General features: G+C 44.4%; 1 protein-coding gene across 4 annotated transcripts in view; it reads right to left on the reverse strand.

Moving 5' to 3' along the window:
* Window positions 1-15,301, reverse strand: part of CNOT1 (CCR4-NOT transcription complex subunit 1) — a 57,942-nt gene that overhangs the window by 13,290 nt on the left and 29,351 nt on the right. For all 4 annotated transcript variants that reach the window (XM_014948550.1, XM_014948578.1, XM_014948559.1 and 1 more), the window contains exons 21-34: window positions 15,147-15,225; window positions 13,189-13,419; window positions 12,014-12,154; window positions 10,738-10,917; window positions 9,493-9,609; window positions 8,970-9,080; window positions 8,095-8,172; window positions 7,599-7,776; window positions 6,331-6,461; window positions 5,476-5,772; window positions 2,634-2,774; window positions 2,325-2,429; window positions 1,613-1,732; window positions 865-1,056 (exon numbers count right to left, since the gene is read on the reverse strand). In XM_014948550.1, the coding sequence (XP_014804036.1) occupies window positions 865-1,056; window positions 1,613-1,732; window positions 2,325-2,429; window positions 2,634-2,774; window positions 5,476-5,772; window positions 6,331-6,461; window positions 7,599-7,776; window positions 8,095-8,172; window positions 8,970-9,080; window positions 9,493-9,609; window positions 10,738-10,917; window positions 12,014-12,154; window positions 13,189-13,419; window positions 15,147-15,225 (2,101 nt within the window). The remainder of the gene's footprint in view (window positions 1-864; window positions 1,057-1,612; window positions 1,733-2,324; window positions 2,430-2,633; window positions 2,775-5,475; window positions 5,773-6,330; window positions 6,462-7,598; window positions 7,777-8,094; window positions 8,173-8,969; window positions 9,081-9,492; window positions 9,610-10,737; window positions 10,918-12,013; window positions 12,155-13,188; window positions 13,420-15,146; window positions 15,226-15,301) is intronic.

The following is a 15,301-nucleotide window of genomic DNA, read 5'->3' on the forward strand; positions in this document are numbered from 1 at the left end:
CAGTGTTTTGCCAAGAACAGCATCAAGGCTTTCCCTTCCCAGCTCTGCCTCCCCCACCACTGGGTAAACTGGGGGATGGGCAAGAGGGTGGGAAGCAACACGGCCAGCCCCAGAGCAAATAAAGGGATATTCCATGCCATATGACATCATGCTCAGCGATAAAAAGCTCCGGGGAAGGAGGATGAAGGGGGGCATTCATGGTTATGATGTTTGCCTTCCCGAGCAAATGTCACATACTGAAGCCCTGCTTTCTGAAGAGTCACCAGACATTTGCCTGCTGAGGGGAAATAGCCATTTTTTGTTTTGTTTGCACACACAGCCTTTGCTTTCCCTCCTAAACTGTCATAATCTGAAGGAATAAGTCACTTTGCCTTCCCTCTGCTTTTCTGCCTGTTCTGCAGGAGAGCAGAAGGAGCAGGCAGCGGAACGGATGCTTGGCTGGTGGCCAGGGTGAGCCCACCGTGCGTAGTCATTTATAGGCTACTGCAAAATACAATAAAACTGGATTTATTAGTGACACACTATAAATCCAGTACTACACCTACGAGGGCAGTTCAAACAGCCTCCAAATCAGCCTGAAATCTGACTACTTCTGGAGCACAAGAGCTCTCTAGTTGCCCTACTTGAACAAAACTCCCTCAAGTCCCAGGATTCGGTACCCACTTCTCCCTACCACAGGCATCAAACGAACACCACGACCCTCTTCCCATTACATTCACTGAATTTCCAAAGACAGCGATTGTTCACCGAGCAAGTTCCACGGGATGCAGGAAGGTACAGTCACCAGCAAGGCAACCCACAACCCAGGTGAGTAATAAACTCCGGGTGAGTCGTTCCAGGAGCAGGGTTGTTGTTACCACTCACCTTCTGCAGCAGTCCCAGTGCAGCGATGGCATCCCGGGAGTTACGAGCCACTACCACGGCCTCCAAGAGGCTGCGCAAGGCTTGAGCTTGAGGATTCATGGCCAGGGTGTGGGGGATGGACTGCAGGTGCTGCTCCAGCTCTGTCATGCATTTGTCGTAGATCTGCGCCACATCATCCGTAGCCCAAGCTTGCTGCTTACGAGAAAGGGGAATGAGTGATTTTTTCACAAGGACTGTATTTGTGGAACTCAAATACTGATTGGCTCTTCTGCTTCAGAAATTACAGAATTCAGACCTCTACAGTTTTGTGGTTACTTAACTGGCATTTTAAATACACAAATATGAGCCAATTAAGCTGTGGAAATAACTAGCAAACAGTTCTAGTAGTCCTTAAGACCAAGTATGCATACAAAAACCTGTTCATTATCTCAAAATCCATGCTTGCCATCCCTGATCTTCCCACAGAAGTAACCTGAGATTTGAATGAAGTGCTTCACAGCCATTAAAGCTACATGTAGCAATCCTAACTTGCACATCTTGTCCCAGTTTGGGTTACAAACCCCTAGGAAGGGATGTAAGTTTTCCATGGCCATTGGTTTAACAACAGAATGAATGCATCTTTCAACCACTATTCCCAAGCAATACAAATGCCTGATTCGTACTAGTTTTCTAGCAAAGGACACGAGTTCTGCAACGTTCCCCAAAAGGGCTGCAGTACTCTCAAGCCGATTAATTCAGACATCTCTACCTTCATAGGCTGAGCCAAGAATCCTGTGGGCTGAGTTAAGTCATTGGTAGGCAGGAAGCCAGGGACATTGCGTGCAAACTCTTCGTAAACAGCCAGCTGTTTTGGGTCCACACCTCCAACCTTCACAAGGACAAGAACAGGCATTAATCGCATTGTTAAACGCTGTGGCAATAAGAAACGAGGGCGGTTTGGGTGACAGGTAGCTGCTCAGTCACATTCTTAAAGACAGTGGCCTAGACATCAAGAAGCAGCAATCAGCTACTCTGCACTGGGCTCCTCTCTCTCCTGCCACACCTCCTAATGAGGATTTTGCTCTGTAACTACAACTCACACTCCCAGAAACAGGAATAACTGAATACTGGCTTCATACACATCTGACGCACAAGAAAAACGCTCTGCTGAGAGCACACAGTATGTCCTTTAAGGGAAGAAAATAGAAAGGAGACAAGACAACACCACAGACTAATCATCTTCCAGTGAAAGAACAGCACAGAAGACAGAACTTCCCATGTCCTCAAGGAATTGAGGAAAATGATACGAACGCTCATTTTGGAACAACATATTCACGTGCTTCCATCACTAACCAAGCTAGTAGTAGTTAGACGAGACTAACAACATACAGTACTGCTTGGCTGAAGCTGTGCCATCCACTTTTCACCATCAGGATGGGGAGAAGAGGAGCATCAGCACAGAACTCAGTCCATATCCTCACCTTTAGCCTGATCTGTTCTGGCATCCGCTCAGCCTGGTAAGTTAACACAACAGGATCACAGTACCGGCGACCCTCTTGTCTGGCGTGTTTTCGGAGCTCAAATTCCTGGGGGGAAAAAAAAAAAAACCCAAAACAAAACCCAAAACACATTGAATTTTAGACACCGAGTCTGGATGTATACGAGCACATGTGAGGCAGCTAGAAGGCAGCATTCCCATACTTACAGTCGCCCATTGGGTTTTTAGACACCGAGTCTGGATGTATACGAGCACATGTGAGGCAGCTAGAAGGCAGCATTCCCATACTTACAGTCGCCAGCCTCTTGTCCATCTCAGGGCCTGCCTTTTCCACCGCTGTCTTCTGGATGAAGCAGCACGCCAGCTCACAGTTATCCTGCGCTAACTGGGCAGCTGCCTGCTCCATCATGTCCCTCTGCTGTGGGGAGGCTGCCTATTGAAAAGCACAACAATCAGTAAAGGCTGTAAATTCTCCCTATTACTAGCCTTAAAATCTGCACCACTGCCTATAGAGAACGCCAGCAATCAGAAGGAATGCTCTTAGGAACGTGCTCTCTTTGCATGGAATATACAATAATCAATTTAATTTTGCATAGCTTTGAATAAAACATGGAGGCAAGACAACAGTAAAGACTTTCAACAAGGAACAAAACAGCAGGAGGTTCTCCATCTTCTCCACCAACCTGTCTCCAGGGCATAGAAATAAACCCCCACTTCAGACTGCTGCACACGCAAGAGATGCTAATGCAGGAAAAGCAAGCCCCGCATCACAGCCTAAAAGTTTTTCCACTTCTGGAATCAGAAGATATAAAGGTGCATCACTAACAAAGCAAAACAGTAGCCCTTTTGCAGTGTCTTCCCTTTCTGATACACATTTTCTTCTTCCCTTCTTGGAGGCTGCTTTAAGAACAACCCTCAACAGATGGATTTATTTTCCAGGGTGGAAAGCAGCAACTTCCACCGGAAACAGAATACATATATAAATGCAAAAAGTCCAATCTACTTGGATTTTCCAGTCCATTAAGATCTACCCCTACTTCATTATTTCCTGGAGACTACACTGTTTCTTTCAAAGAAAAGAAATCTTTACTCGTTAACCCACTTCATACAACAAGCCAGATGCGAATTTTTAGACTTCTTGTACAGCACTTTTTCTGCAACATGATGTTTTCTGTAATTACCCCTTAGGAAAACTTCTTTGGATTATAACTGGCCCTTTATCAGCGCTGTATGTCTTCACGGATAATAAAGCTTGACCACTATGTCATAAACGCTATGAAAATGTAACATTTTGCAAACACCACAACACACAGCATTAAGTCTTCCACAAAACTCGAATTTCTTTTGCTTACAGACATTTTGCAGTGGCACACCATAGCTGGTAGATGTAAGCAGCTCTGCCGCCGCTCTGTGTTCACCCCGCCTCAAAAAAAGCAAGTGTCACATTTCTACCTTCTTGTCCTACCCCCAAAAAAATCAGCATTTTTCTAACCACCTGAACTGCAGTCGCATATATGAACCAAAAAATAACCAGCATTTTTCTAACCACTTCCCCACCTGAACTGCAGTCGCATATATGAACCACACCAAGGCTACACACCAGGGAAATATTTGTGCCCCCCCCTACCCAAAGTACAACAGGGCTTTCTCTTACAGTGACTAAAAGAAAGGTAGTGCTCTTCAATTATCTTAATCCCCAAAAGGACAGCAATGCCTTGATCTTTCCAAGATGCTCTTGTATCTGTTGCTGACACTGATGGCAAGTACAGCAAGTTTTCTGGGTAGCAACTGCTTTTCAGGCCAGCAGTTCACAAACTATGTTCCATTAAGCCAAGAAGGGGAAGCTATCGCTAAACTCAACATTTGTTGATATAGAGATGTGAAAATATCCTCTGGAAAACCCAATGAATTAACAAGCTGTGCAGAAAAGTCTTAGCTAATATATATCTAACAGCACAAGTAAATAAAATCTGCCCGAAACACACCTGCCTGCGTCTTAGCTAATATATATCTAACAGCACAATAAAATCTGCCCGAAACACACCTGCCTGCTGGGACAGCTGACATCAACAGAAACCCCCAGAATCAATTCAGCCAGAATCATAGAATGGTTTGGGTTGGAAGGGACCTTAAAGCCCCCCCAGTGCCACCCCCTGCCCTGGGCAGGGACACCTCCCACCACACCAGGTTGCTCCAAGCCCCCTCCAACCTGCCCTTGAACCCCTCCAGGGATGGGGCAGCCACAGCTTCTCTGGCCAACCTGGGCCAGGCTCTCCCCACCCTCCCACCAAACAAGTTCTTCCCCACATCTCATCTCTAGCTTTTCTATCCCAAGACCCGCAGGAAAATAAGCACTTCAAGGCTTTTGTGATGTGATCAAACCGGGGAGAACATTGGGGCAAAATAAAAAGGTAGTCTTTGTCATGAGCTGTTATTTCAGCAGTTTTTTTTCCACTGTAATTCCACAAGAGACATAGGACACATCCACTAAGTTCACAGCCACACTCATTGTGTCCTACGAGGAGAGGCTGAGGGAACTGGGCTTGTTTAGTTTGGAGAAGAGGAGGCTGAGGGGAGACCTCATTGCCCTCTACAACTACCTGAAAGGAGGGTGTAGAGAGGCAGGTGTTGGCCTCTTCTCCCAAGGGAATAATGACAGGAGCAGAGGAAATGGTCTGAAGTTGGGGCAGGGGAGATTTAGATGAGATATTAGAAAGAATTACTTTACTGAGAGAGTGGTCAGGCCCTGGAACAGCCTGCCCAGGGAGGTGGTGGAGTCACCATCCCTGGAGGGATTTAAGAACCATATAGACATGGCTCTTCAGGGCATGCTCTAGTGCCCAAGGTTATTGGTTTATGGTGAGGTGTTGAGTGTGGGGTTTAGTTGGTGGGTGCGGTGTTTTTGGTGGGCGTTTGGTGTGGTGTGTTTTTTTGGTTGGTTTTTTTTTGTGGTTGGACTCGATGATCTCAGAGGTACCATGTAACTAATAAGCTCACAGCGTGGAGAGCTAATTTGCTCATGCTGGATTGTCCACGTAACTAATAAGCTCACAGCATGGAGAGCTAATTTGCTCATGCTGGATTGTCTACAGTCCTGTAAGCTGGAAATAAGCTTCGGATGCCACGACTCTTACCCGCAGCGCGGTAGCAAAGCTGTTTTTCAGGTTGGTAGCTATGCTCATCAGCAAGGGCTCCCTGCAGGTGATCATGGCCATCCCCGCAGTCAGGTTGCGCATCATGTGGTGAGCGGCCACCCGCATGCGGGACTCCTCGGAATCCAGAGCAAAGTCCTTCCTGACGATCTGCTCACAGGTGGTCATGGCTATCTTGATGGACCGATCCACCACCGGATGGACCAGCTCCTGCACCGCCCGCTCGATGGCCTGCCGCACGCACTGCTTCAGCTGCGGGTGGGCTTGGAAGAGCGGGATCTGGAGGAGGATGGGGAAAGCCAAGTGAGAACAAAGGAATTTGAATCCCATCTACCCCAGGTGTTGACATTTTCTGAACTAATTTAAGTTTCCTGTCACAGCCTGTCTACAGCGCAGCGCTCCCGTCTTCCACACGCAGCTTTTACAACATTGGTAATTCTGAAACTGGGACATACGACCACTTTTCTTCCAAAGTTGCAGCTGAGCATAACGCAAAGGTCAACTCAAGAGCAAAACCACACTCAGGGAGCACAGCAGCTCCTTTTAAGCTTCAATCCCAATAGCAACCATCCCAACTGACACTTATTGCCAGAAATAAATGGCTACTACTGTAAACGTAACAGCAAAAGATCACTTGACCATGCGAAATTTCGTTAATGTAACTACTAACCACCCCTAAAATTCCCCATTTGAGTACTCATTAGCACTCACTCTCCTTTAGAGAAGTTAACTCTCCATTAACTTCGACTTATAAAATGGTGCTCCCACCAGTTGAGATCCGTGGCAACGCTGGTGACAAGAATTCTTTTAGCAAACCACATCAGCCCTAAAACATACCGTTGGATTTAAGGTAATATGTGGAGCCAACCCTCCTAGAGAATAGACGTTGATGTCGTGGTAACTGTACTGGGGCTGGGGAGGAACCGTGGCTGTACAAGGGGTGCTGGTGGCCGGAGTGGTAGAAGCAGCTGTGGAACACAAGAATGTTTGTATTGAACCAATATCGAAAAGCAATAATGGAAGTATCTAACTCTCATTTAAACCAGCAAGTGACCAAGAAATAAAAGTCTGATCGTGAAGCCTCCTAAATTTATCAAGCAAATTTTATTGTCTATTTTCCCCCACTTATTAGTACCAAACTGGCTTTGGCACATCTTAACGGAGGTGTTTGTTACACACAGAGTCACACAGAGTCTTCTAGGTTGGAAGGGACCTTAAAGATCATCTTGTCCAACCGTCAACCTCACTGACAAAAATAGACACCCACACAACAAACAAGGAGCATCATCACTAAACCACACCTCCCAGCACTACACCAACCCGTCTTTTGAACACCTCCAGGGATGGTGCCTCAACCACCTCCCTGGGCAGCCCATTCCAATGGCTGAGAACCCTTTCAGTGAAAAAATTTTTCCTAATATCCAGCCTGAACCTCCCCTGGCGCAACTTGAGGCCATTTCCTCTCGTCCTGTCGCCTGTGACTTGAGAAAAGAGACCGACCCCCACCTCTCTACACCCTCCTTTCAGGGAGTTGTAGAGAGCAATAAGGTCTCCCCTCAGCCTCCTCTTCTCCAGGCTGAATAACCCCAGTTCCCTCAGCCTCTCCTCATAAGACTTACTCTCCAGACCCCTCACCATCTTTGTCGCCCTTCTCTGGACCCACTCCAGCACCTCAATGTCTTTTTTATGGTAGGGGGCCCAAAACTGGACACAGCACTCAAGGTGAGGCCTCACCAGTGCCGAGTACAGGGGGACAATCACCTCTCAGGCCCTACTCGCCACACTGTTCCTGATACAGGCCAGGATGCTGGTGGCTTTCTTGGCCACCTGGGCACACTGCTGGCTCCTGTTCAGCCGACAGTCAGTTTAGTCCCTGATGTCTTGTTAACAGATCATCCTGCCTCACTCCCTTCTAAGGAGTAGCTACACACAGCACACATAGAATTGGTCCCCAGGATGGCTTCCATCCCCTTCCCATCTCCAAACTCCATGCTTCCAAGCACTCAGCAATGTTACAGTAGAGTATGGAGCTTCACATTCTTCTTTGCAATCCTATTTTATTAAAACATATTGTCGGTTCTGGGTCTTATTTGGGATGTACTTACTAGTTGTTGTGATGGGTGGTAGTTCTTCTGGCTGCTTCACATCCTTCTTCGGAGCAGAGAGCTGCTCATCCAGGTTTTTCAGACGATCCTTATCTTTCAGGAGACTTCCAGGTTTCAGCTCATTGATGTCTAGCGCGAGGTTCTTGCAAAGCACCTCAATCTCAAACTTCAGATTCAACTGCACAACAATTCCAGTTTAGGTTATGCCACAAGGAAAATACCCAAAACATGTACTGGGCACTTGATTCCCAACCTTCCCATTCCAACCCCGTGCATTTTAGCGACTTTAATAGTGACTGAGGATTGGACAAGTATCTTGCATCCTGACCTCACAGGAGCAGAGTTTAACCCAAGTTCCACTAAACTAAGCAATGCCCAATCCTCCCCATGCTAAAGCAGTAAGAAGTGAAATTTGGTCCTTCACAACAACGTTCTTGACCGGTGTTGTCAAGAAAACCTCACGCTATATATCGAAAAGAAAAAACCAGAAGTTTACTTTTAGATCATGTTCTTGATGTAACTCAGCCAAAACATTCATAATGGCCATCGTCCACGGGTTCGGAGGCCTGAAGACCTACAAGAGAAAGAGGAGAGCAGTATTACACACACTTCTTCAATCATTTGGATAACTTACAATGGGAAATTTTTGAAACGCAAACAGCTATGTGTGCATACAGCTGTGGAAAAGTGTGTACAGCTGTAATTAGGGTTGAATTAATATTCCGTTTGACTGGAACTAGATCAGGATGCCAGTTCAATAGTAAACCAGAAACACAATGACTCTGTCCTTCTGAGGCATCAGTTCTATGCCAAGCAGAACTGACAACAGCTGACTGGGGTCAAAGAGGGGCAGGGAGGGAATTAAAAAAAAGATAGGAATTAAAAAAAAGGTAAAATCAGAGAATAGATGGATCCTAGAACCTTTTCAATGGCATCCTTCCACATCTCAATAGAGTTTTCTTCAGGGATACCACAGTACAGTTCAGTTAACACCATCTATTTAGACTGCAAAAATGCAAGAACTCCTTCACTTTTCAGGCCTTACATCCTTATTCTTTCTCTCCATAAAATTCAATCCATTTTCACTTTGTGAAAAAAGCCAATTACTATCCTAGAACCTCTTCAATGGCATCCTTCCACATCTCAATAGAGTTTTCTTCAGGGATACCACAGTACAGTTCAGTTAACACCATCTATTTAGACTGCAAAAATGCAAGAACTCCTTCACTTTTCAGGCCTTACATCCTTATTCTTTCTCTCCATAAAATTCAATCCATTTTCACTTTGTGAAAAAAGCCAATTACTTTCTAAAAAAAAAAAAAAAAATCTTACTTTGCCACTTGAGCAATAACTGTCAGCACAGTCACTTACCACACTCCTGACACTGGATTCTAAGACTTTGGCAACAAATGGCACTACGTAGAGCAACTCCTGCTGTCCCTTGACGTACGCTTCCAGTAGCAGCGATTTCACATCCAGATCCTGAAAAACACCATCAACAACTGAAAAGGGGAAGCGGGTGGAGAAAACAGACAAGCACACTGCAAAAATTCCATTTACGTGCTATTTCCTTACAGGACACACTGGGAAGGCTGAGTCAAGAGAGTCTTTGAATTTACAGACTGTTAAGCAGCAGTTACCTTCTGAAAGGAGATTTACAGATACGCATTTTTACACGGGATTAATGACTTTATTTTGGCAAGAACCTACTAACTTTTCTAATATAAAAAAAAATACTTAGAAGTCTTAAATGACCAACTCTGGAATCATACTTTTTACTTAGCACCCAAAAAAAAGAGGCATCAGTAAGGTAGTAAAATTTCCCAAATAGCCCACGTTACTGCGTAACAGCATCCAATTCACACTAAATAAATCTGCAAAGACAGATGCTCACCGTGTGCAAGATGGGTTTATTTTTAGCCAGTGTAATCATTCCCAGCCAGTGACCGAGGTTCTTTAACAAGGAACGGTCTGAGAAGTTGGCAGCAGCTTTATCCGATGTCAGTAGCACCTAATGAAAAAAGAAAAAGCCACTCAAGCAACAAGCAGAAGATAATCCGACTCAAAGCCAAGTTCAACAGCTGATCCGACTTAAGACAAAGTTTTAGAACATGAAGTTCTGAGCTTCAGTCACATTATGGAGATAATCAAGAGTATCCTTCACTTCGAGGCAGCACCCCATAAATCTGTGCTGTAACAATTTCAATGTTCCTTTCTTCCAAGAGGAACAAAAACAGAGAATTACACTTTTCCAGACCTTACCATTTACTCCGTCAAGAGCGTTACAACTACTCGGTACAGTGTAACTCAAAGGCAATGCTTCCTTAAGAGATTCATCACAGACCTGAAGGCTACAGTTTGCACTTCTTGGAAAACTATTTAATCCTCATTTTGAGCCTCAGATCATGTCACAAGTTTTCTGCTGCGAGTTCTGTTCCTCCGCTCCAGAGGAGCACCAGCTGAAGGGAGCGAGCTCAGCTGCGCTCTGAAGAGCCAGGAGATTCTTTTGCACTACAGCGTAACCCGTGGTGGTCAGGAAATCCCACCAACAGGTTTAAAAATAGTGCTTGACAAACGTGTTTCATCCACTCAACCCTTCTGGGCTGCTTTTCCCCCCCTCCTCACAATATCTTAGCCCTCTAGGAAATTCTGGTTGTTACATCCCCTTTCTAAACCTTCCCCTTCCCCTTTATTCTCCTTAGACCAAAACAGCAAAGAGGGTGTTTATTGTTACCTTTATACTTTCCTCACACAAAAGAACTGGACCATAGGCAGTTTCCCCTTAGGTTATAATCTGCAAGCCTCACACAAATTTAGAGTCCACCTACATAAAGGAAGTGAAATGTAGCTTTCCCTTCTCATTATTCAATTCGAATTAAGCCTTTGGTACATTCCTGACTGAAAACAGAAGAATCCTAGTATTCCTAGAGATAACCTGCTAGTTAATTTGCAAGCTAGCATGTAGATTTTTGAGTGACACACTATATTTGAAGATCACCGACACAGTAAACCAACAGCCTTGAGAACAGCATGCTTTGAAATGTTTAAATCTCAGTGTTAGAAAACTTGCGCTACTCACCTTGATGTTTCTGTAGGCACTTTGAAATGTTTAAATCTCATTTAATCTTGCGCTACTCACCTTGATGTTTCTGTAGGTTTCATTCAGAACCATTTTATTAAACTCTGGATTCTTAAGGGTGTCAAGGAAGTTGGAATATAGGCTGTGAAAATTCGGCTCAATACTGACTCTCTTCATCACAAGATACTGTGATACCCAAGGCATGAACTCTTCTTTCACTGTTTCCTTCAGTTCTTCAACCTGTCTCCGTAACAGCAGGAAAAGGACAAGGTATGAGACAATGACCATGAACTTCTGGGGTCATGTTTCATGTTCAGTTAATTGCTTTTAACACTAAGGTTCTTTCCTTTTTTTGAAAAATAGCTATTAAATCAGTTTCTCGTTATCCAAAGAGCTGCTTGACCAGTAAAGACTTAATCATAAAATCAGCAAGGAGTAACAGTTTACTTCTCCTCAGCTTTTAATTTTTTTTACCAGATGATGCAAAATAAACGTTGTTATCCAAAGAGCTGCTCGACCAGTAAAGACTCAATCATAAAATCAGCAAGGCATAAGTTTACTTCTCCCCAGCTTTTAATTTTTTTTTACCAGATGATGCAAAATAAACGTTGACACCTTACACGAAAGCTGTCTGTCCACAAGACAGATAGCACAGGCCACAGAAAATCTGCAGATTTTTACTAGTTCAGAAAAAAAAAACCCAACCTGGAATTTCAGCTTGAAATACAAGAGTCCATCAGCTTAACCTTGCGATATCAAATGGCACCGGCCCATTTATGATGTGAATGTTTGTTTGAAAAAAAAACCCCAACCTGGAATTTCAGCTTGAAATACAAGAGTCCATCAGCTTAACCTTGCGATATCAAATGGCACCGGCCCATTTATGATGTGAATGTTTGTTTGAACTTGCATTCATGTTTTTCAGAAACTTGCAATAGCATTTTTCAGTCCTTTTAAATTATATAAACATCAGAAAGGACTAGCCAGCAATTATTCAAGGTGTCTACTAGAAATGCTTTTCTGAAATCAAAGCATTACAGACGATATACTTTAGTACAAAGGATCTGGTTGTATGGAAACAAGGAAATTTTGAGGAGACAGGAAGGTTAAGAACAGGTATCTTTCACCCATCTCTCCTTCCCCTGAAAAATATTCTATCTCCAAAGAGGTTCAAGCAGAACGTGCCTGAAACTACAATTTCTTTACAGTGTGACTCTCCTCTCATTTTTTGCAAGTTGGATTTTTTCTAGAAACGCCACGCCCCCACCACTTTAGAATGGATTTCCAGGAATATTAAAAAAAATAATAGTTTTACTAGTAGTACTTCCATACTTGCCTTCTGTGTCATATTTGACTGAGATAGATTATTGAAGATGAAAGCAATTTTTTCCTGGACGTTCTCTGGAGGTTCCACAATTCTCTCGGTTTGATCTGTCGCTACTAAGAGCGTATCGATGTTGGTAGTATTAATGGAAGGCTGGAGGGAGAACCAAAAGTTAAGATTAGACAATAACTAGAAGTCACATCAAACTGGGAAGGAGCAATTTCTGAGAAAGAACATCAACTGTGAGCCAACAGAATGTGAGCCATGGCCCTGCAGACACAGGTCTAAACCCAAGGGCTTTAGCACCTGCCACACTGCAATGAAGGGGAAAGGAGGTACAGTTTTTAAATGTCAATCATGGCTTGAGTTTAAAATTGGGCAATATAAACACCTCAAAATAACAACTATCTACCTGACCCAATCAGATGTGAAAAGCACGGACAGCTACACTGTGAACCGCCCCCAAAAAGTTGTTCACAACTTCCAGCTACCTGTGAGTTACGTATCGTGTGAAAAGCACAGATAGCTACACTGTGAACCGCCCCCAACAACTTCCAGCTACCTGTGAGTTACGTATCCTTTAATTTAAGGTGCTTTTTTTAAAGAAAGACAGTTCCAGTTGCAGGAAGTCAGACAGACTTTAGAGAGCACCAGTGACCACACAGTCCCAGCACCCTCAGCGTACACACGGGACCCAGTGTGCCCCAAAGCTTTCTGTGGAACATCTAATACTACCCATCTGCCACCCCTCTGGTAACTCTGACTAGATTTAATAACTCTGACTGAAGTTTGAAAACCAGTGCAGCTAGAACCACGAGGTCAAACGTGATTTAAGTGTGCAGTGAGAGCTCTCAAGCTCCACACAGAACAGCAGCTGCCAACTATTTCACAAGCCTTACTGCAAGTCATGAGCAGAAACGATGGCTCTGTAATTAAAGCCTCAGTAAATAGGCATCTACTTGACAACATTCTAATTTTGTAACTTTGTGATCAAAAATGTCTTCTCTCTACAAAAAAAAAAACAAACAACGTTGGCCATATTTAAAAAGATTATATGTTTTAGATATAAAATATGGATCACAGTTTGAAGCACAGAAATCAAAATGGATTTTTTTTTTTCCATATGTGCTCAATCCAGAGCAGCAACTTAACTCCTCTGCTCTCCAGTGGAGCGACAGAACGCTTACCGGCACGTCTTTCTTGAAGCTGACTCCAGTTGGTCGGGTGATTGTAATGGTTTTTGCCACAGTGGTGGTGGTGGAGGTGGTTACTATAGTGCTGACTTGGCCAGCAAGAGGAGCTTTTGCTGGAACCTGGGCCTGGGCCTGAGCCTGGGCAAGTGCAATACTTCCAGGGGTGGTGATTGAACCCTGCATCTTCACAGGAGGATCTCTGGATTGCTGTCCATATTCTATGTACTGCAACAGGGTGAAAAAGCACAGACACAAGTTCACATGCAGCAGGAGAACTACAGTGTGAGCAGTATAAAGGTTTGCCAAAAATCTGTAAAATATTTGATGCTAACGCCATCAAGGGAATCTGCAAACTACAATTTTATACCCTCATAAAGCACACCTTGTCACTAATTACTTCCTTTCTTACTGGAGAGGAGCCTCAAGCTCTATCTCTGACTTCAACAGGTTCACACCAAGCAGCAAGATTCAACACTCTGGGCTCCCCGTTTCCAGGACAGGGAACTGCTGGAGAGGGGACAGCAGAGGCTACAAAGATGATGAGGGGCCTGGAGCATCTCCCTTCTGAGGAGAGGCTGAGGGTCTTGGGTCGTCTTAATCTGGAGAAGAGAAGGCTGAGGGGGGATCTGATCAATGCTTATAAATACTTCAAGGGAGGGTGTCAGGAGGATGGGGCTGGGCTTTTTTCAGTGGTGCCCAGGGACAGGACAAGAGGAAATGGGCCCAAACTTGAGTATAACAAGTTCCACCTAAGTATGCGGAGGAAGTTCTTTGCGGTGAGGGTGGCAGAGCCCTGGCAGAGGCTGCCCAGGGAGGGGGTGGAGTCTCCTTCTCTGGAGACATTCCAACCCCACCTGGACACGTTCCTGTGGGACCTGCTCTGGGTGGCCCTGCTTTGGCAGGGGGTTGGACTGGATGATCTCCAGAGGTCCCTGTCAACCCCATAGCATTCTGTGATTCTTAAAATTTTACAGAGCACTAACCCAAAACGCTGCATCCCTGTGGGCCTGGGATAGTAGAGCAAAAAAAAGGGGAAAAGCCTATGAGAAATGTGTGAGCATGAAGAAACCGGCTACAAAACAGGTAAGAAGTCTTCCCCAAGGACTCTTACAGCTTCTCAGAAAACGGTAAAGCCTGAAGTTCACAGTTAATAAGCAAAACCACAATCCTGAAGTGGACATTCTCTGAAGCAGCTCCACAGTAGAAAATTAGTTTCTTCCCCACTGTAACACATTTACCCAGAAATTTGTAAATCAGACACCTGTCATTTAAGAGATACAGTCTGAAACTTGGTGAAATTGAGACTGGTACAGGACTCAGCAGCGTTGGGTAAATGGCCTCTCTGCCTTCGTGTTAGAGCTGGACATTCTTCCTGATTTAGGATTATGCTCTCAAGATCTGGCACTGGGATTAGCTTTTCTGTATTTCTACCAGTGAAAGCACCTCAGAGGCAGACACCGTATGATCAACTCTGCTTTTACTCTCTTGACTACAGAGTATTTCCATTCCTCTAATCAGACCTTCAGGAATGAAATTTTTCTCACCTTTGTCTGGATTACCGTAGCAGATCTGAATATGAAACTGTATAAACCCAGCTGAATGAGCACTATTTTAGAGGAAAAACTCCAAATCCTTAAAGGACTGGAATGTAAATCCACTGAAGGCTGTTAAACCATTCGGACATGGCCCACGAGCACTGGTGGATCACGTAATTATTTATATTCAGGTGGTTATTTCAGTATAAGAATGTATTTATGGGAACAGAAGAGGTACCAGACAACCACCTGTCCGCCCCATCCCACAGCAAACACTTTAAGGAAAGGCATTTGATTCTGTGGATGTATTCTGTCTAAAAATCGTGACAGCTCAGATTATTTTTCCAAAGGAAAAGAAGAATTTGCTCAAAAGAATTTAAAATCCTAGAAAGCGGGTGCGCTGATATGAACACTCACCTCCTGTAAGTGATGCGGGAACTGTATAAAGTGACTAATAGAAGCCAAGTGCTGACAATACTGGGGATAGTCCTTCAATCTGTCAGACAAAACACGCGTTAGTCAGAAACACACGCCCAGATCAAAACCAGCATTACAGAGAAGTACAAACATAA

This window comes from Calidris pugnax, unplaced genomic scaffold (genome assembly GCF_001431845.1).
Source record: "Calidris pugnax isolate Ruff unplaced genomic scaffold, ASM143184v1 scaffold30, whole genome shotgun sequence".
In the NCBI taxonomy this organism is placed as follows: Eukaryota; Metazoa; Chordata; class Aves; order Charadriiformes; family Scolopacidae; genus Calidris; species Calidris pugnax.